The 22,306-nt window shown below is 33.2% G+C and overlaps 1 protein-coding gene across 1 annotated transcript in view; it reads right to left on the bottom strand.

Moving 5' to 3' along the window:
- The window catches only part of ADGRL3 (adhesion G protein-coupled receptor L3), an 819,557-nt gene that overhangs the window by 10,515 nt on the left and 786,736 nt on the right, over positions 1–22,306 (bottom strand). Inside the window, exon 22 of the mRNA XM_045881084.3 lies at positions 20,063–20,159. Coding sequence (XP_045737040.1) covers positions 20,063–20,159 — 97 coding nt within the window. The remainder of the gene's footprint in view (positions 1–20,062; positions 20,160–22,306) is intronic.

Here is a 22,306-nt window from a genome sequence, read left to right as displayed (position 1 = left end):
TGAGGTGAGAAGGGTCCCATTAGAGGAGATGGACACAGGCTGACAGCACGTCAGCAATGTGGTGAAGAGGATCCGTGAACTCTGTCCCTTCTTTTGATTCTAAAAGTCTGTGATTCTTAGACAGGCAGGCCTTACGAAACTTGATAAATCTAAAGTTCCCTTAATTACTTCATCCTACTGAGAAACAGTTTGACCATATTCCTGAAGTCACTTCTGTATTACTGACTTCAGTATTTTTGAAATAATTTAAAATCATCCTATGTATCTGGCTAGGTGTCACCTAGGAACCTCAGAAGGTTTTAGACACCCAATGGCAGCACTGAAACACACACACTTTTAAGGAATGGCCATTCACACCAAGTTTTATGCACTTGTGACACTGATATTTTATCTTTGACTGAGAAGGAAAAGAAAATGCAAAGATTCCCACAGAGAGTAATAGGAATTCTATTCAAAATTGCCTGGGAAAGCTAAATACTGCTAATCTATCACATCCAACTTCAAAGAACCACTTAAGCCTCTTTGTTACAGTGAATTTTCTTTCAAATATAATATTACATAATTGGATCCCTAACTAGGACTTTTCTTTTAGGAAACTTTTATTTGAATAGTTCTTTCCCGTGGTCTCTTCCGTATGATACGAATATTTTTAATTTCTTGTGCTCCAGTACATTTTTTTATTCTTAGAAAAGGTAAAGCCATGTCCAAACACTTAGAGTAGAAGTGGTTTTAAAGAGATTTATACTTATTTGTTTGAGATGCGATTAAATTTGTATATCATTTAAAGCTGGAGGATATTCAGAAGAACCATATCCCAAAGCCTTGCTTTTTGCACCCAGCCACAGTAGAAAAAAAATCATGATGTTCCTGAGCCAGCTCACATTGGCAATGGCAAGCTAGTGGAGAACCTGACTTGCTATTGTTCAGCTCAGTAGCAAACTGAATGGCTCTTTTCTCCACGGCTTAGTTCAATGTAATTTTCCATGGAGTTGGCCTGAGTGCTGGCAATGCCTTGCGCCTAGAGTGTGCTTCATGGCCTAATAATGTTAAGATTATTTTCTTGGTCTTACAACATTAAGACTCTTGAATCAAGTCTCCTTTTATCTTACTTACCTTAGGCAAATATCTCATTTCTCAAAATAAATACATAGGTATTTAATAGAGAAATCAATCAACAACAAGAAAAGCACCGACACATCACAATACATTTTATAACGTTACAGAGAAACAAACACAGATTGATGAATCAAGCATTTGTTTATCAGAAAGAAGGAATCCATTGGTTACTAAGGAAAACCTAAGGAAAATGGAAAATAAAAGCACCAAGAGGGGTGGAAGGCGAAAGGAGTCTGTGTGTCTGCTTCCAAAAGAAAGAAAAGGCAGTGGAAGGGAAGAAAAATAGAATGTGGCCATAAAGCTACATAAAATGGGACTCTCACTTGAAAAAATTAAGATAAACTCCAGCACACCTTGTGCGTTGTACATGCTGGCAGAAGGGTTGTTACAGACCGCCGGTTCCCCAAGCAATGTATTATAGGGATTGTTAGTACCATGCGGACGAAGCAGAGCATTGCTTATAAGATGATTAGCCATGGCTCCTGGAGCAGCCCCATAGAGAGACAGAGAAAAAAAAAAAAGGTCAATCAGGCAAATGTGTTTGAAAAAAAGAAAGGAAACATTTAGAAAGACAACAGTTGATATAGCCCTGATTACAGGCAGGCAGCTAATTAGACTCAAAAATATATGGCACTAAAGCACACGTTTCCAATAATGCACATATCCGAGAGTCACTGGGAAAGAAAATGGTTTACAATGTTGATTAAGCCACATTTAGGGTGTTCTCTTTCCCAAAATATAAGCAAGAATATACTCCCATGCTTGCTAAAAATAAAAAAAAAAAATTAAAAAAGCAAAATATAGTCTTCCATACAAACAAAACAAAACAAAAGCTGGAAAAAAAAATTAAAACACAGAAAGAAAAGCCAAAATAAACAAAACATTCCCTCATTCACCGAAACGATTGTGTTGTTCTCAATGAAAATAAAAAAAGAATAAAAGGCAACATTACGATAAAACACTCATTTGGAGAGCAGTTGTTGACACAACAGAAGAATTTGACATTTCTTAAAATTCTGTGAAAGGAATTCCTTAAATTGAAATAAAATAAAGTATAATCACTCTTATTAGTACACCGTAGTAAGCATACTAATTAGGTGAATTTACAAATCTGATAAAATAATCATATGGGTATTATTTTAAAATATTTAAAAAAAATATTCACTCCATAATATCCAGCACATATATAATTCCATTTTCCATTTTCCAATTGGTTGTTCAACTTTGGCACAGCAAAGCCACAAAGTAAAATTATTTCATCTCTTTATGAGTAGATGTACTTAGTTATAACATATCATCAGTATGAGTTGCAACCTCCCACCTTCCAAAACTCCTTAACCAAAAAAAGCAAAAGATCAGAGGAACAGTTTGATTAAATATAACTAAGCCATGTATCAAATGAATGCAGAATGCATGTTTATGTTAGATGATAAAGAAAATGTGACTGAGGAAAGGAAAATGCAAATTGTATGGGGATAGTCAGGTTAAACACAAGTATATGGTAACTTCAATATACATATTAGAGAATTAAAATACAATCTACAGACCAGGAGAGGATATTTGCAAACAAATTCAACAAAAGACTACTATCTGGAATATAGAAAGCACTCTTGAAAGTCAACAATAAAACAACAACAACAACAATTTAAAAAAACCCAGGGCGCCTGGGTGGCTCAGTTTGTTAAGCGACTGCCTTCGGCTGGGGTCATGATCCTGGAGTCCCGGGATCAAGTCCCGCATCGGGCTCCCTGCTCAGCGGGGAGTCTGCTTCTCCCTCTGACCCTCCCCCCTCTCACGTTCTCTCTCTCATTCTCTCTCTCAAATAAATAAATAAATAAATCTTAAAAAAAATAAAAAAATAAACCCCAAACAGAAAACAAACAAAAACCCAATCCAATTAGAAAATGGACCAAAGACATAGACATTTCGTAGCAGAGGATATACAGGTGGAAAACAAGCCCATGAAAAGAATTGCTATTAGCTACTGGGAAATACAGATTAAAACAACAGTATGGTATCACTACCCTGATAACATGCTGAAAATTTCAGTGGTGACAACATTAAATGCTGACAAGGGTGAAGAGAAACTGGATCATTCATACTTTGCTGAGGGAATGTAAAATAGTAGAGCTACTCTGGAAAACAGTTTGGCAGTTACTTACAGAACTAAGCATGCAGTTGCCGTACCACCCAGCAATCATACTCTTGGTTGGACATTCATCCCAGATGAAATGGAAATTTACGTTCATGTAAAAACCTAGGCATGGATATTTATGCAGCTTTATTTATAATAGTCCATAATGGGAAACGGCCCAGATATCTTTCAACTGGTGAATGGTTAAACAATCTGTGGCACATCCTTACAATGGAATACTATTCAGCAATAAAAAGGAACAATTATTGATACACATAACAAACTGGATGAATCCCTGGATAATAATAGAGAGTAAAAAAGACAATCTGAAGGTTATGTGCTAAATGATTCCATATATATTTCCATATATATATATATATAATATTCTTGAAATGACAAAATTATAGAAACAGAGAAGACATTAGTGGTTGACAGAGTTAAAGACGCAAGGGGGAGGGAAGTGGATATGGTCATATGATTATAAAGAGGCAACATGAGGCTTCCTTGTGGTTATGGAGCTTTTCTCTGTGTCTTGACTACAGTGCTATAACACAACACACTCTTGTGACAGAACTGGATTGAACTAAACACACACACACACAAATACAATTAAATATAATTAATATTGAAGACATCTGAACAAGATTGCTAGATATTGGTCAATATCTTGGCAGTGATTTTGTAGTATAGTTTTACAAGATATTATTGAGGAACACTGGGCACAAGGTGTGCAATCTTCATTATTTCATATAACTGTAAGTGGATCTATGTTTATCTCAAAATAATAAGTAATCTATAAATGAAACAAAAATGTTATTTGTAGAAAATGTAAAAAAAAATGAGAAGAAAAAACTTGGCCATGGTAGTTTTAATATTTTGTTTGAAATCATAGCTCTTTGTGATACAGTAAATTACCAATCAAATAATACATACTTTATCTTGTTTTTTATTTTTTAAAGTAAGCTCTATGCCCAACGGGGGGGCTTGAATTGATGACCCTGAGATTAAGAGTTGCATGCTCTACTGACTAAGCCAGCCAAGCACCCCAAATAACATATACTTTAACCTCAAATATGGGTAAGTGAACACCTCTAGAGTTACAGGACAATATAGCTTGTCAGATCTCTAGAGATGGTAGGTTTCAATTCTTATAGGAAATAAGCCATGCGTATGTATTCTATACATCCTGTGAAGAACTAGCACAGGACTAGCACAGAATTTTTCACTTATTAAATGAGTATTTGCTGAAATTGTACAACATATACATTCAAATGGTTTTAACACAGTGAGATGGCAGATCTTCAATTTATCATACAATGAGTCAATCAGGCTATTAACTTCCACTGATAAATTAAATATATAGAATGCTAGCAAGGAAAACTACAAGGAGCTGGCTATAGTGCCTTTTAGATAAGAAATGGAATATTGTAGGGACGCCTGGGTGGCTCAGTCGGCTAAGCGTCTGCCTTCAGCTCAGGTCATGATCCCAGGGTCCTGGGATGGAGTCCCGCATTGGGCTCCCCGCTCAGCGGGAAGCCTGCCTCTCCCTCTGCCTCTGTCGCTCTCCCTGCTTGTGCTCTCTGTCTTTTTCTCTCTGACAAATAAATAAAATCTTAAAAAAAAAAAAGAAATGGAATATTGTAAATCTTAAACATGTGTATCATTAATGTTACACAAATTTAAGACTGTTAGAGACTAGATTGGGTTTGCACAACATTTTTAAAAAGCAAATTACCTGTAAATTGTACCTGATACCTAACATTTATTATTGTAGCTTCTTTCAAGTAAAAAGGAAAGTTAGTCTTCCAACACAAATGATTACTTTCTAAAATTACTCTAAGAATTTCAATAGAAAATGAAATGTGTAAACAACTTAAAATGAACCAGGGTAAAAACTTAAAAATAGAAAATTGCTCAAAATCATTACATTCTTTCACACATCAAATAAGGGACCTTTATGGCTGGGGCTTACATCTTTATTCTATACATCTTCCTTCATTACTACATATGACTTAATTTGGACCAATTAAAAAACAACAAAGCTGTAAAATTTGCATGCTACTCACCCCCCCTTGCTTCATATGGATTACAAAAGAAAATATTCCTTTGTCATACCTATCTCTATATATTTTTCTCTATACCAATGTAAAAGAATATACTCGTTAGGTGCTTTAGGATAAAGAAACAGGTGAGTTGGGAAGAACCAAACATAAGCAAAAAGCAGGTGACTCAATATTTTGTTTTCTGTTTATCATTGTTTATGAAAAATTAAAATATATGGACAAAAAAATTTAATCATACAAAAATGGAGGTCTGTAGTTGAATTCTAATGAAGCTATCAAAATTGTGACAGATAATCCATCTGGCTATAGCTTTCCTAGCATAAAGTTCTAAACCAGTTCTTGAAAGTATTTTCTAGTTTTTGAATGTACTTGAAGACACTGTTATTAAACTACTAACGTAGGAAGACTGAGTTTTTTAATCAATTCCCACTCATCTTGGAAAGGCCAGCAACAATCACAGAAATGCCATGCTGTGACACAGTGTTGACTAAATGCAACAACATTCAGTCCCAGCCACATGGCTTTGGTAGGTGCTTCCTCAAATCTGGGTGCAACCCAGATCAGATACTGATCTATAGCCTAATGAGTGACATGCAGTCACAATTAGAGATCCACCTGCCTTTAAACCTACACCCACACAAACACTTATAAAAATAGTCTAAAACTTTCCAACAAAATACACTTTTTTCTTTATCATTGGTATTCAGGGCCTTTTTCCTGATAGAAAGTGAATCAGTTATGGATCAGGTTTATGGATTTGTTAGTTTGAAAGAATAAGGGATATGTTTGAGTAACCAGTTATCTGTCATTTGATATCCCTAGAGTAAGAAGGCAATCCTTTTTCCATGGATATTCAAAGCTTGCAAGAGGTCATTTATCCTGCTTCCATTCCAAACAAGTGCAACAAGCCATTATCACATGGTTCCTACAGTCCCCACTCTCATTTAGTCATTTCAGTGGTACCTTTGAAAGGTGGCCCTTACCATGTCAAAAACACTGGCTTTCTGTCAATGCCTAGATCTCTGAACTGAAAACTTATCTAAAACCTGTCTTCTTGGGTCTTTAGTGTGCAAAGTTACTTTTGTCTTTCTCTATAGCTGCCCTGCATTTCACTTGTCTTTGCTGAAGCCTATTCTGTTTGCTTCTTGCTGTTTCCCCAATTTACTCAGGTGACTTTGAATTCTGATATTATTTTCCAAGGTTCTGTCCATCCTGTCTCTTCCTCTTCCCTCCGACTAACTTCTGATTTGTAAACTTCCCTTCTAATAGCTGTGAAATTGCTGCAGACTTCCAAGAAGATCAGTGGTTACAGACCATCTGTCACTGTTTTTCAGCTGAAAGTTAAGCTTACTGGTTAGTCAGGTTGAAGACACAAATAGGCTGATGTTGCGGTGTGGAGAAGATACTTACAACACTACGTATGGGAAAAGAATGTTTATGTGCAAATTCCACTAGAATGTAAGCCCTGGGAAAGCAAGGAAGACACGGGGTTTTATTTTTTTATTTTTTTATTAAGATTTTATTTATTTATTTGAGAGAGAGAGAATGAGAGACAGAGAGCACGAGAGGGAAGGGGATCAGAGGGAGAAGCAGACCCACCGCTGAGCGGGGAGCCCGATGTGGGACTCGATCCCGGGACTCCAGGATCATGACCTGAGCTGAAGGCAGTCGCTTAACCAACTGAGCCACCCAGGCGCTCAAGACACTGGGTTTTATGACTGCTCTATACCAAGTGTCTGGAATGGTTCCCGGGGCTTGGTAAATATTTGTTAATTAATGAAAAAAAGGTGAAATCTACGGCATCCTTAATGTATCAGACTAAAGCAAGTCATTTTAGCAATTATGAGCAGTTTTCTAATTTGAGCAAATTTCTTAAGAGTGTCAGTTGTCCAATTCATAATGTGATTTCTTCATTTCCTTCTAACACTGTACCAGATCCTATAATATTGAAACTTTAAAGCAGTTATAAATAGTCATATGATTATTTGGAAAAACAAAATGCTACCTGAATACTAACTGCAGATAATACAGTAAGAGGGGGAAAATAACTCGGCACAGCCTGCTGTGACTTAAAATAAAAAGCTCAAATTGGGGGGACGCCTGGGTGGCTCAGTCGGTTAAGCGTCTGCCTTCGGCTCAGGTCATGATCCCAGGGTCCTGGGATCGAGTCCTGCATCGGGCTCTCTGCTCCACGGGGAGCCTGCTTCTCCCTCTGCCTCTGCCTCTCTCTCTCTCTCATGAAAAAAATAAAAATAAAATAAAATAAAAAAAGAGTAAAAAAAAAAGCTCAAATTGGGTAAAAGAGCTCAAAGTAAAAAAAATCTCCAAGTGGCTATGTAAGAGTAACTGCTCCTTAATTAATCTGACTCACTCTATCCTGGGTATAGTCTAGTCAAAACTGCTCCTTTGCTGTCACAAACAAGGGTTAGCTCTTTAAGAAAACCATGGAAAAGGAGTTAAATTGAATTTCAATATATGCGAATCATCAACAAGACTGTCAACAGAGAGCCAACCACAAGATCTTTTCTGGCGAAAGCAGGACACAAAGCAAAAAGGATTTTCATATTCCATACTGAAAAACTTCGGGAAGTTTTTCTGACAATTATTTGAAAGTCGGATCCTAAAGGCACTGAAAAGTATTAAATGTAAAACCACAGCCTTTTTAAAAAGAGTCTTTTTCTTTTTTACTTCTTTTCTATCTGAAGATAGAGATAGATATAAAAGTTTTTTAATGAGGGCAATTTGAATGGAATAATAATGAGTACACTCTTTTCCAATGCATAGTTTTACCACAAAACTGTTGTATTTCTTTCCTTATGAAAATAAAATAGATGTTTTGATATGGGGAGGCACTGAATGACAGCACTGTCTAGGCCAGTTCACTGTGCTACGTGTAATTGAGGCCTGGAAATCAAACGTAGAGCTGCAGGCTTTGAAATTGTGAAGTAAAAAAACAGATCCGAAAAAAGATGACAGTTGAATCCCACTTGAATCCATATTATATCATTCAGAAACCTAATTCAAACAACGTCTCTTCTTGACAGCAGGCTACCAAAAGTACATCAAAAAGCTCTTAAGGAACTTGAATTGTCACTCTGCTCGGCCCCTCACACTTTTTTTTTAAAATGTACTTTCCTTCTTATTTGTTCTTATTGGGTAAGCAAAGTTGTCTAGTTATAGACCTTGGTGTTCTAGTGAACCAACTGAATACACCACTCTTGAGAGTCACATACCAACATTACTAATTTTCAAATTGTTGTTATTTATGAATATCTAAGATGGTAAATGTTCTGTTTTATTCCAATAGAACAGTTTTACCTGGATAGGTCTTTCTTCTTTAATATACCGTGTCCTCCTTTCTATTCCCTCATGGTTCTCTCTCCCTTGATTTGACATATTTTGCTTTTATGAAGTCATTTCCAATACATATATTGACTAATGCATATAAATCAGAGTTCTGTATAAAGCAGAGTTACTACTGGCTGATGCCTCTCTGCTTCTGTCTTCAGAACTTAATTCTGGCCCATAATGAGACTTCGCTTCATACAAGCAAAAAATAGTTTCACTAAAGACGGCATTTTCCATAGAATTTTAATACTAACTTCAGTGTTAAGCAAGGGATCTTTTGCCAGGAGATAGTATCTAGTGAGTTGTGAGACCTTAAAATTGAATGTAAAATTGTATGTTTGTGTGGTCAGTTGTGCATGTACACGTGATTGCATTTCTTTCTTGTGAAAGGGTCCCGTGACTTTGATTTTCTTTTCAAAGAGCTAAGAAAACTGGAATAGAGAAAAAAAAAGATAAGTCTTTTTCCCTTAGTGAGTGAACTATATTATAAACAAGAAAACTGGAAAGAGTGAATCAGAAGTACCCCAAATACGTCTTATGAATATAAGAATCATCTGATGAATTGCAGTATAACATAATGGAGAAAAGTTATAACTCAGAATTTAGAAGTGAATAAGATTTTAACATTATCTAATCTCTACCATCATTTACTACATAAAGAAACACAGGCCCAGAGACATTTATAACTTATTCAAGGTCACACCTGACTCTGGTAGTTTTATTCAAACACATTTAAATCCGTGATTTTCAAACATTTTTTAGCATCCTCTCCCAAAAATATGTTTCAATAAAATTTTATCAGGAGCCTTATAGGAGTGCATTACTTCTCTCTCGTATGCTTTTCTGTAATGTTCAATTATTTAATTTTTATATTCATGTATTAGTTTATATTACATAAACAAACAAAAATGAAAGCTAATCAATAAAAGAGACTTCCAGAACTCTGGAGAACTGATTCAATAGGTATTATCTATTTTAAGTATTTTGTTTCCTATTTTTTTCTTTTTCTGTATAACAATACAGTATCAACATCACACACAATCTACAGAAAGAGTGCAGAACGATTAAGTTCAATTTTAAAGGGCTGCTTTATAAAACAGGAACAGCCATTTTAATCAAGACCAAGTTGTTTATAATAATGAACAAAACTAAAAGAATCTATATGCTATCCTTAAAAATTATATAAAAATAACTTTAAAAATCACAGAGACCATAATTTTATATTTTGCACTGTTTTTATTCAAATAATTAATGAAATTATAAAGTGTCAAAGAAGAAATATTTTATTGAAAGCCAAGAACCCTTTCATCATTTTTTTCTAAAGTCATAAGTTCAAGAGCTGACATCTTGATTTATCACACTGTGCACTTTTAATAGCCAACAAGTTTGCTATTAAATTTTAATCAACCTGCCCTATTAAATTTCTTTCAAATGGTTCAGAGATAACTTCAGCTTCTTTTAATAGCAAATTCATTCACTGGGAATCTATTAATATGGACTTCAATGACATGTTTTCTCCAAAGTACAGATTGGGTTATTGTTAGTTCAATATGAAATTAAATATTCTGAATGCAGAATTGTCTCTGTTTTAATAGATAAGCTCAGAGTTTTAGATATGGGAACCCTAGAAATTACCTTGTCTATCCCCCCTTATTTTGCACTAATTGGCTTTATAGATGTCTTCTTGTTCAGACACATGAGTTTTTCTACAATAAATGCTTAGTAGTCAAATTACTGGGCCACACACTGTCCACATTTCAATTTAGAACATACTGCCAAAATTCTGTCAAATGTATTTGTACCAATTCAGACTTTCATGAGCAGTATAAATTTTTCAGATTCTTATTAGCACTTGGTATTGTAAGCTTCATATTTTTGCCAATCTGATGAGATAAAATGATATCTCATATTACTGTTATACTTTGCTTTTCCCTGATCATCATAAAGATGGGGTAATATTTCATGTTTATTAGCCATAAGGGTTCCCTATTTTGTGAATTGCCTGTTACCTTTTGCCTATCTATATTGATTTGTAGACATTCTTTATATAACTTAGGCATAACATTTTGTTTGTTATATGTTGTTTACACCTTCTCCCAATATCTTACTGTTAGAAGTAGTGTTTACATTTTGAGGTAAGAACCTTACCTTTTTCTTATAATTTAGAATCTGTGTTTTGTTTTTAAGAACTCCACCTTTAACCTAAAATCTAATATATATATACATATATATTTTTTTAAAGCTCTAAAGTTTTATTTTTTGTATTATATGTTCTTATGTATTTTATATTATATCCTATATTACATTATATGTTGTAATTATATATAATAATTTTACATAATTAACTGAAAGCAAAACTGCTTAGAGATCTTTGGTTTTCTGACTGCTCAAGCCAACAGCAGCAAAATTAAAACCCAGAATTCTTGGTGAATCTTTGCTGCACAATAGTGTAAGAGGTTAATCTACAGTTGAAATGATGAACATATGTTATTCAGACATTCATCTCTAAAACTCATCTTTTGTGTCCAAAGGCATATATTTCTGTGTGCTATTAACTTGGGACATGTTGAATACCTTTGGACATTTTTTAATACATTTCATAGTACTAAAAACAAAAAATACTAAGCCTAAAGTTTGCTTAACCACGGCAAAATAGCAGTAAATTACAGTTCTTTTTAGTAAATCAAAGGCATTTATCAAAAGAATATTTATCGTTGTCATTCACACTATAGCTACTTAATTCATTTTCTCTACATTGGATTATCTCATAGTGATATCTGTTAATGGTATGTAGTCAATCCCACAGATATATGTATTTGTAAATCACACATTGCTTGTGCATTTTCACTTAATAAAATACACCTCAGAAAAAAAGAAGGTAAGCAAAGTATAATAACTACTTAACAATATGAAATGCTTTACCAATGTGAATAAAATATGACTTTTTATATAACACTCTGCCCTACATTGGCATATTTTCCTATACATGCAGAAGGTCTATCCTGGCTAAAACCTGAATATTAAATTTGGAACTGATATTTAAAAAAATTTGTCTGAGAAAAATAAATTAAGACAAAGTATCTGTGAATAAAGAGATTCTTGATAACATTCAGAGAAGGCCTATTTTATCATATAATCATAATCAGTTCTGTCCTATTTAGGGACTGAGGCTGTTTCAGGAAACTTACATTGTTTCTACTTTTCTACATCAAGATTAACTATCTTCCTTCAATCTATGTATCTTCTCAAATCTTTCTTAATTCTCCAGTGATTTTCTGGGGCTGTAAATTACGTTCTATGAATGTGATGAGTAACTTGTCTTAGTTTTTGAGGCACCTGCATTCCTTATAGTAATAAATTATGTAGAAAGTCTATTATGAGAATCATAGGAGAACCTATCACAGGATGCAGTGTATACTTTTAAATGGCATGCAGCATATAAGGTTGAGCTATATAAAGTGGATGCTTCTGTATGCAATGTAATTCAATAAAGCAGAAATTAATAAATTATTGGTAATGACAATTTAAGTGTATTTTTTCTATTGAGGACTCTTTTTGGCTAACCATATATCCCTCTTCCATGATTTAATTTTTCATGTAATTGAATTAATTTCTATTTACTTTCAAAGTAGTAGATACAAATTAATACAATCTATTTCTTTGAAAAAAACAATTTGAACAAGTAATGACATTGTTATTTAACTTTGGATGTACACTACATTTATATCATCACAAGCTTTATGTTTATAATGCAGTAGGAACATTTTTCCAGATGAGAGGTACAGTCAGCTTTTGTTTTTAAATTTTAATTATAAGACATTACATACTTTTTGTTAAAACTGGAATTAGCACATAAAAATAGTAAGTTTAATTTAAACATTATCAGTATTTATTTGAAGTTAACTCAAACAGATTTTCTACTTGTTCAAGGCATTTTTATGTTGTCCTGACAGATGACAATATCAAATTCAAAAGTACAAATATCTGGGGAAAGTTTATATCTTTGGCTGGTGCTATACTGAATTATTATAGGCAGAAGATATTTACCTATTTTTAAAAACAATCTTTCCTCTGACTAAAATGTTCATCCTTTTACTGAAACATAAGAAGTTAAAGATAAAAGATTCTGCGAATAAAATACCTTGAGACCTTCCAGGAAAGAAAAGAAGAATGATTATAAAAATCTTCCTGCAACCTAAGTCCTAAAATTGGACAATAATATATAGCAAATCAGCATATTCCATATCAAGTAGTTTTGAAAAGCATTGCCAATCCATCTCTCCAGAAATTCACAGTGTTTTAAAGCTTTTATTTCCCTAAATGAATAGGATGAATCCACACTAAAGAAGTACACCTAGCACAAAATAAAGTAGAAGGACATGAAGAGTATGTGAAGGAAATTAAGAAATAAAGATGTTAAAATTGTGGTGTTAAGAATATCATATTTCTATGTGAAGTGAGAAAAATATCTTTATTCTAGTCTTAGCAAGCTTCATGAAAAACTGTCATCATAAGAAAAGAGTGAACATTTTTGTTCTCATGAGTAGGGCTTTGCAGTCAGAAAGATCTTGTTTAGAATCTAGATTTCATCCTTTATTAGCCATTCCACTTGGATAAAAAACCCAGCTTCTTCATGGATATAAAGATAATGGATGAATAATGAATAGTGTACAACAGATAAAATCATAACTATACCCACTAAAGGAGAAATCCCAAAGCAATCAAAAACTATAAGAGCCACATTGTGTTCTATTAGAGGAAAGAACACCAGAGATTTCTGAAGAGGAGTATGTATATTTAGTTCTTAAAAAGATATTTTTTTTGAAAAATTACATCCTCAGCAACTTATATGAAACAACACTAATATTTCAAAAATAAGTGGAATGTTTTAGAGTGCTATATTTAGAAATTATCAAGGTAACTCACTGTAGCTTGTTTGATTTATAATAAGGAGATAAGAGATACTGCTAACTATATATAAGGCGGTAAGATAATAAACTATAATAATGATGAATCTACATAGAGAATTCTCTTTGTGAAGCTATCTCTAAAAGCTATAACAATAACAATAATAATAGTAAAGTACAAACCATATTTACTATTGTGTAGTTGGCTGTAAGAGGTTGGATGATTTAAAGGATTCATACCAAAGAGACAAAGTTAAAAGCAAAGCATAAGAAGGATTCACTGGGCAAGCATTTAAAAGTTTTATTTTTTTCAATTCCTGCCAGCAATTTATAGCAATAACATTTGCCCCTGATTGCCTAGAAATCAATATTTAATATATTTCATTTTGTAATGGAGAATTCATTCTGAAAATTATTTGGTCTCCTAGAGTTAGGAATCAAGATATTAGTAGCACTGTTTAATTATCTATTTGGCATAGTATTTCATTTTAAAATCTGTACATATTTTGCTTTTGTGTTATTAAACTGATTTTCCTAACACAGAAGATACTCTTATTTTATTGTACATTTTCTGATTATGTCTTTATTGATGACATGTATAAAAGGAAAGGAATTAACACAGAGAGTACTATTGCCTCAATTACAAATCAAGAATATAAAGGTCAGAAAATATTAGATATAAATATAATGATGAATCTCAAATGAAAATTGTTTACATGCCATATGATACTTATAATATTTGCACTCATATTATCATAATGCTTGTTCGTAATAAAAAGTAATTTGTTATATGAGTCCACTTTGATTTATTAGCCATGCAAGTACTCTTAGGCACATCATTTAACTGTTTCTGCAAATTTCACAAATAGATGTCAGATTATAGCAGGATCTGGTTAATATTTACAAACAATTTTATAATCTTTCAGAACAGCAAGGCTTTTGGGAAATATGACATATTTTATGCATATAAAGCCATATTATAACATTTACTGAGATTAATAAAGTGCAGTAAATGAGTATGAGGGTTTCACCCGTTTAGGCTTTAATTTATAGAAGTCATTAATTGCAGTGAAACACCACTTACAATTTTTCATTTGCATTTTTCTTTATAAACACAAAAGCAAAATATGTTGAGTAGCCTGAATATTAACGAAGTGACAGGTGATTTATTGTGAAGTTTCTTCTGCCTTGGTGACCAGCCTCCTGGGAAAGACAATACAGGCTCTGAGAAGACATGAGTTTAAAATGGGAATGAGTCGCATCCCTGCTCTGCTACATAACTGGTTATTGAGCAGGGCTGTATGAATTGAACTAGTATTCTCTGAGCTTCTGAAGGGCAGGATAGGGCTTGGAGGAAAGAGAAGGCAGTGTTTGCTTATATCATTATCTAAGGTAGGGAGAAGAAATATTTTACCTTTATTTCTTCAATGTTAAAATACGGTTACAAATCAAAAGTGGAAGTACAACTAGGCAGATATAATGTGCATTTAATTTCTAATTTAGAAGAGACAATTCAGTTTTATTAGTTTATCTCTTTTTGTTAGCCTCAAGGGTAGCACCATTTTAGGTAAATTATTATTTCTTTTACTTGGCATTCAGGTAACTACTTTATTCTTCCCACCTATTATTAGAAAATAAAAAGGAAAGAAAACCTTCAGTAGTGAATGATGAATTTTAATATCTAATTATCTGAGAGCACTGGCAAAGATCAGTTTTCATTTGTTAGAAGATGTAAGGGAACTTCTAAATAAAATAATGATAAGAGTACTTATTATTTTGTAGGCACTGTAGTAAGGAATTAACATATATAAACTCACTTAGTCTTCTCAAGGTCCCTGTGAAGTGGGTGCTTTCTATATCCCCACGGCATAGACACTGAGAATATAAGTAATTTACCAAAAGTCACTGAGTTAAACTCCATTCTCAAAACTACTAGGAGTAAATAAACAATTTGCAAAGTCTGTTTGATGATGACTTTCCCCTTTAAATCAACAATGTTCCTAAAAGGTGAGGCCACCTTTCAGTAGGTAGTTGTGCCACTGAGAGCCAAGATTTACCCTTAAAATTTATGAAAAGATTGCCATAGGCCATCATAATTATGCTGATTACATAAATTTACTGAGAATGCATGTGTAGACTAATACGAATCTGAACCTTGAAAGGAGAATCCATCAACTTTAATAAATATGTGCTGCACATCAACAGAAGAGACAGTTTTCAGTCACACAACACTTAGATTTGGCTTAAATAAATAAAGCTTTACTGGTCAGATCCCCATGTATAAAAATTGCATTAACTTCTGTGGGAGGTTGATGAGATGGAGGATGGGAGATAGGGGGACATAAAAATCCACTATGCTAGCCAAGCTATTGTTTCAGAAGAAGAAATGTCTTTTTGCTAATTCTGCCACTAAGATGGGTCACATTTTTATAATAACTCCACAGTTGGGGAGGAGGTTGGAGTGGAACACTTTTCATAATTCTTACATCGTATTGGTAGCAGCTACCAAGCAAAACTTGATTTTAAGCTGAAATTTCTGGTGTCAATTCAGCTAATTAAATAAAAAGAAAATGGGAAATGCAATTATATTATTCACGATGAGATAAAGCCTAATAAAATCCAATTTCAGAAAATATCCCAATTTCTATATAGATCTATAAAAAGAACAGAAATGTTTAACCATTAACTGAACTACCAGAGAAATTTCCCAGCAAATGCTTCATTTGGGGATCAAATTCAAGTTTTAGAGGCATCCCTAATCTAAATTGTTCAGGATGAGGTTTGGCCAGCAGAGATTGTGAGTTGGAGATATGAGTCGGAAAGATTACATCAGCTACAAATTGTTTCTACCACTACTGGGAAGTTAGAACTACTAGAAATTTGGGTAAGGTTTCTAAAAATCTGGGAGAAGCTCGGGGGGATGGAGGATTGACCTCAAGATATGTGCAAATAGTAAATATTTAAATGAGCAAATGAATAAACCCTCCTGTGGCATTTGTAAAACCTTGAGTTTGGATCAGAGTTAATCCTCCTTAAAACTTTCTATAATCAACTATCACATTAATGCTCTTGAAAACCTCCTTCTGACTGTGTATGAAAGTGGCATCAGAGAAGTTAATGTGATCGTAGTCCTGGGGTACCGGCCTCAAGGAATTCTTAATTTACTTGAGTGAGTAGCACTGTAGCAAATAATTCAGAAGGGGAAAAAATATCTTACAACGTATAGGGAACATCTGGAAAACACCTTCACAAATACAGATATTCAAAGGACAAATGGAATGGAATGTGTAATGGAATGCTTTAAAGAGATGAGGTAACCAAATAACAAAATACCAAAGAGAATATATAAGAATGATTACACAAATTGAAAATTATCAATAAATCTTCCAAGGTTTTGCATAATTCCAAGGAATAAAATCACAAAAGCAATCAAGCTTATCACACTGGGAAATCTACACAGGTAATCTGATACATAGGCTGTAACAAGTTGGTTCAAGAACAGAATATTAAAGATGGTTTGAAAAAATAAAAACCATTGAGAAGGAGTTCTGTACTATATGGTAGATGCTTTATTCTTAATGGATCCCAAAGATGAGAATGACACATTTTTGTTTGGAAGAATAGATGGTAAGACATACAGAACTGTAAAATAATTATTCTTTTGATGAACTGAGCAGTGGTATGAATAGGAAAGAAAACCTAAAGTAGATACAGGATTAATTTTTAGACAACTTCTTATAGTTTTTGAGGCCAGAACTAAAGACAAAAATAAGAGATTTAATAGATCTAACTTAGAAAGAAGGAAAATGGGGTTTAAAATGAACAAAAAATTGCTAGCTGTGAGAAACTGAGAATGAATGGGAAGTTAGACTATATGAAGATGCAAAGATGCAGTGCCTAGAATTTTTATTTTTATAATAGAGAATATAATCTTTTGATTAAACAGAGGTGAATAAGTATGTTGCTGAGGTGACTGAAGTGTTTATCTGGAAAGGTGAATCTTGGATTTCACCTACCTAAATATGATACACACGCCTGAATGCAGGGAAGATAGGACCCTGGGAAATAAGACAAGATTAAAGAAGGAGGTTAAAGACTATCTTCAGAGATATAATATGAAGAAATAAAATCTTAAACTACTCCACGTATCTGAGATAAAAAATAATGAGATGAGAATAAATCGAGGAGTTCTGACTTGGGGGAATAAGGAATTAATATGGGAAATCAAGAAGATCACTACGATGTCTACCACCATTAAAGTCAATGAGTGAAAAGAAGATTACATATCCTGAAGGAAAAGACCCCTGCCTGGACACACTTCAAATCATAAATTCAATTTAACCCCCTCTCCAAAGTCAACGTTAGGGTAACTTATTGGATGTCACAAGAAATTGTATACCCTTCTTCAAGAGTAACTTTAAGAAATACTTTTAAAACTAAAGACTTTAAAACCAGATTTAAACACATGATCAGTCAATATAAAATATTATTATTTTCTCTAAATATATTTCAAATTGACCCAGTCATCCACATATCACATATTCCAAGTTGATGAAGTTCTTGAGAATGAACTAAAAAGGCACAGCAATGTTATATGTGAGTGACCTTAAAATCAAGGTCACAAAAATGTGTCCATTTAAAACAATTTTTAGTAAAGTCACATACCTTACAATCTTTACATGAATTTAGATCATAATGCTAGACAACATAATAATTTTACATGTTGTAAAAAATAATTTTACATATTTTAACCATCTTCACAGTAGGCAAATAAACAGTGCATCATTAAAATCACATGATCTCATCTTTTGTTTAAACAACAATTGTTCGATAGTTGCTGTGCTCATTAGATGCAATATACTCCTAATAATAAATCCTATTCATAAGGGTAGCTTTCTATCTAGGAACATACTGTAAATTTTCCATTTATGGGATTAGACAATAAACAAAATCTATCACTATGAAAGCAAATAGGTTCCTAAACTTTGGAGGCATTTGTAAGTAATTCGTTCTCTATGATTTGGAAAATATGTCAAAAGTTAGAGTATTCATATTTAAATAAATTTTCACACACTAACCATTAAAACTAAACTTGAAAAAGAGAAGGATATTTGGAGAATAATATGTAAATCAAAATCTAGCAAATAAAAACAGACTAATAATGAAACAAAATATAAGAAGGTAGGTGTTTTAGTGTATTTTCTTTATATTTGGAGGAATATTTGCACTCACTGTTCCTCCTTAGGCAAAAGTGATACAGAAAATTTAATATCATTACTAGGTTATGGCCATTATATAACTGTCCCAAATAACATATGAAAGTCAATTAAGATTATGTGTAACATGGATCCCTATATCAAATTCAGCTTGGACACTATCTGTCCTAATTTCTTTTATGAAAATAAGATGGAAATTACTTGAGCAAAAGTAATTGACAGCACCAGCATCTGAATTTTTCTGAATCATAAGCTGTGATTGTTAAATTATTTGTTTCTAAGTAGTGTTTAATGTAACAAAAAGCTGAGAGAAACGGGTTTAAGTGGAACTAAAATCCTAGTTGGGGATAGGAAAAAAAAAAAACAATGTTGATCATAAAAATAACTACTGAATATATACATCAAAAATATCTTTCTTAGGACAGTTTGATTGGAATAAGCTCATGCAAACACCATCTTTCCAGATAAAACTATATTCTAAATATTCCCCAGCAATGTCTGTAGTGTACCCTAACTCTACACAAATATAGCATCTACTCATTTTTCCTGCAATCAACTTAATCTCCCCACTCCTCCGCCACCCCACATACACTAAAAAAGAGGGGGGGGGGGAAGAAAAGGGAGGGAAGGAGAAAGAAAGACAGAAGAAGTAAAAAAAAAAAACAACCACGAGCCAAACAGTAGATTAAGGAAACTTCATTTTAAAAATCGAAATGATGCCCTAGGAACATGATAACCAGAAGCACATAAACACACAAAAATCATTATATATATATTCTTTTTCCTCCTAGATCTTTAAATATGCTGGATAAGTTTGTAGATACTAAAATTACTTGTGATTTTTACCCCAAATATACAGGATGCCTCAAGTATGTATTAGACAGTATATTTTTTACTTCCACAAAGACTATGAAATTGCTCTATGCCTGGGACAATGTGCAACTCTATGATGCTTAGTAGACTATACAGCCACATAATTGCCCATTTTCACTGCTTCCAATGAGGCCTGACAGCTCACCAGTTTATTACAGTGGCAGATGACTAGAAAAAGAAAGTTCTCGTTGTCTAACTTCTTTTCAGAAAAGATTTCCTGAAAATTCAGGATTGGAAAAAAAAAGGCTTATGAATAATGGAACACACTGCTACAGTCAACCATGTTTTATAACCTTGCAATATTCCTATCACATGGAACAAGGTCCAGAAGTTGCAAAAAAAGCAATGCAGTTAAGAACTTCTTAATCACAAAAGTAATAAATATGAAAAATCATTTCTAATTACCTCTGTTGAGTGACGCTGAACTGTTTATATCTCCAGTAATGAAGGAAGACTCTGACTGCTTTCGGACCGTGTCATTCCACATTCTACGAATTCGGCTCTGGATGGGGGAAAGGGAAAAACGGAAATGAACTCACCGGGCAGTGAATTTTCACACAAATCATTCTTTTTCTTCCTGTCATAGTTATATGAGACCTTGTTTCTGGCATCTGGCAAATACATAACTTCTACGTGCTTGCAGGACAGTAGCACAAGAACATCAGAAACTAAATTAGTGATAAATTGGTTCTCATTAAGTGTATTCCTAAATGCTTATACCAAAAATAATTGTAACTATGAAAAAGCAATAAATGTAATGTACTATACCAATTTAAACATGTTGAAGATATATAGACATGTACTCTAGATGGTTAGAATTTAATAATTTTAGTTTCTAAAGTGAAACAAATTATTTTCATTGTAACTTTTAAGGGAATGGGGTATTTAAATATGTATTAAATTGTCAGTTTTATTAACAAAAGATTTACTTTAAGAATTCAGAAACTTGCAAGAAAGAAAAAGTTTGGTAAGAAAAGAACACAGTATTATTAAAATGCTACTAAACTTAACATCTTCCATGTATTTTGTAAGACCAGTGTAATTTTACAGGTTACATATGATTTTAACTTTTCTTTCTTTTGAAGGAGATAAAGGAAGACAATTCACCCTTATTCACTTCTTCACAGTAGGTAGTTTTATCGAGAACTGAAAATTCTTACATCATTGTTTATATTCTCAAATTCAGTTTTCTAAGTGTCAGATAATTGAAGAAAGTGGCGTAGTATTTTTTCATTTGGGGAGGAGGAGATTTTTTTTCTGGTTTATTGTTCTGTTATTTTATTGAGTTAGGGATCAAAAAAGTATTAACAATCCTGTGAGGAGAAACAACATATTTTCAGCTTTTCCAAGGATGAAATAATTTTAAGAACTATTACTACTAGTAATGGTAGTAGCAAAACCAAGCTCACAAATGGATTATGCTCCAAATATATTTGAACTCCTTGAATAATAGGAGTATTCAATCTTAAAATACTAGACAATTTGTTTTATAAATCTTGGGACATGTTTATTCTTCAGAAATATTGTCTATATATTTTTTTTAGGTCAGCAAGTACACACACAGACACACACCCCCCACACACATACAGAACAAAACTAATCAAAGAATTAGAGGGACGCCTGGCTGGCTTAGTGGGGAGAACATGTGACTTTTGATCTCAGGGTCATGAGTTCAACCCCACGTTGGGTGTGGAGCCTACTTAAAATACACAAATAAAATAAAAGAGATTAAAAAAAATTAAATAAAAAAATAAGAAATTATAAATCCTGAGCACTTGAGAAATATTTCTATCAAAAAATACTTCAAAACTTCAAAATGAAATACTGGAAACAATTCTCTCACATTTGTTTTATTAATTAATTAATCAATCAATTAATTAAAATATTAATTACCCTCTACTGCATGCCAGAAGCTACTCTAGGAGATACAAAGGGAAAAGGCAAACAAAAAATATCTTTGTCTTCATGGAGCTACTAGATTAGGTTAAGTGATAGACACAACAAATTATCACAAAAATAAAAGCCAAAGTAAACAATGTGCCCACAAATCTCCATAGAACCATTAATTATTATAGCTGAAAACTATAAACCCAAATGACTGTCAATGGTAAAATGGATATATAGAACAATATACAACAATAACAATAAAAAAGCAACAAAGCCTCCTGCGGCAACATAGATGCCTGAGGAAAGAAAGAAAATAGAAGAGAATAGGTACTGGATGATTTCATGTGAATAAGTATCAAACACATGCAGAACAAAATGTACTGCTAAAAGTTAAGATGGTGGTTACATTAGAGGTGAATGATGGAGAAAGTTTCCAAGGGTTTCTGAGGTATTCCCAACATTCTAATACTTGACCCAGGGAGGGGTAATGAATCACTGTGCATACACCTATATTTTGTGTACTTTTGTTAATGTTTGTTAGACTACATAATTTAAAAAAAAAAAAATGTGCACATAATGAAGGCATATGTCTTTGGCTACAAAGTCTGTGAGACCCCACTGAAGAAGTGACATCTTAACAGATTTGATGGAATTATGATCGTTGTTAGGTGACATTTACATGAGCTTCCCCCATTACCTCATTTTCTGTTAGTTTCCCTAACCTGGGCTAGCCACACTGGTTCTCTTGCCATTCCTCAACAA

This window comes from Mirounga angustirostris, unplaced genomic scaffold (assembly GCF_029215605.1).
Source record: "Mirounga angustirostris isolate CCGP_5_RB_7025 unplaced genomic scaffold, mMirAng1.0.hap1 SCAF_2, whole genome shotgun sequence".
Lineage (NCBI taxonomy): Eukaryota > Metazoa > Chordata > Mammalia > Carnivora > Phocidae > Mirounga > Mirounga angustirostris.
This window is presented reverse-complemented; position numbering and strand designations above follow the sequence as displayed.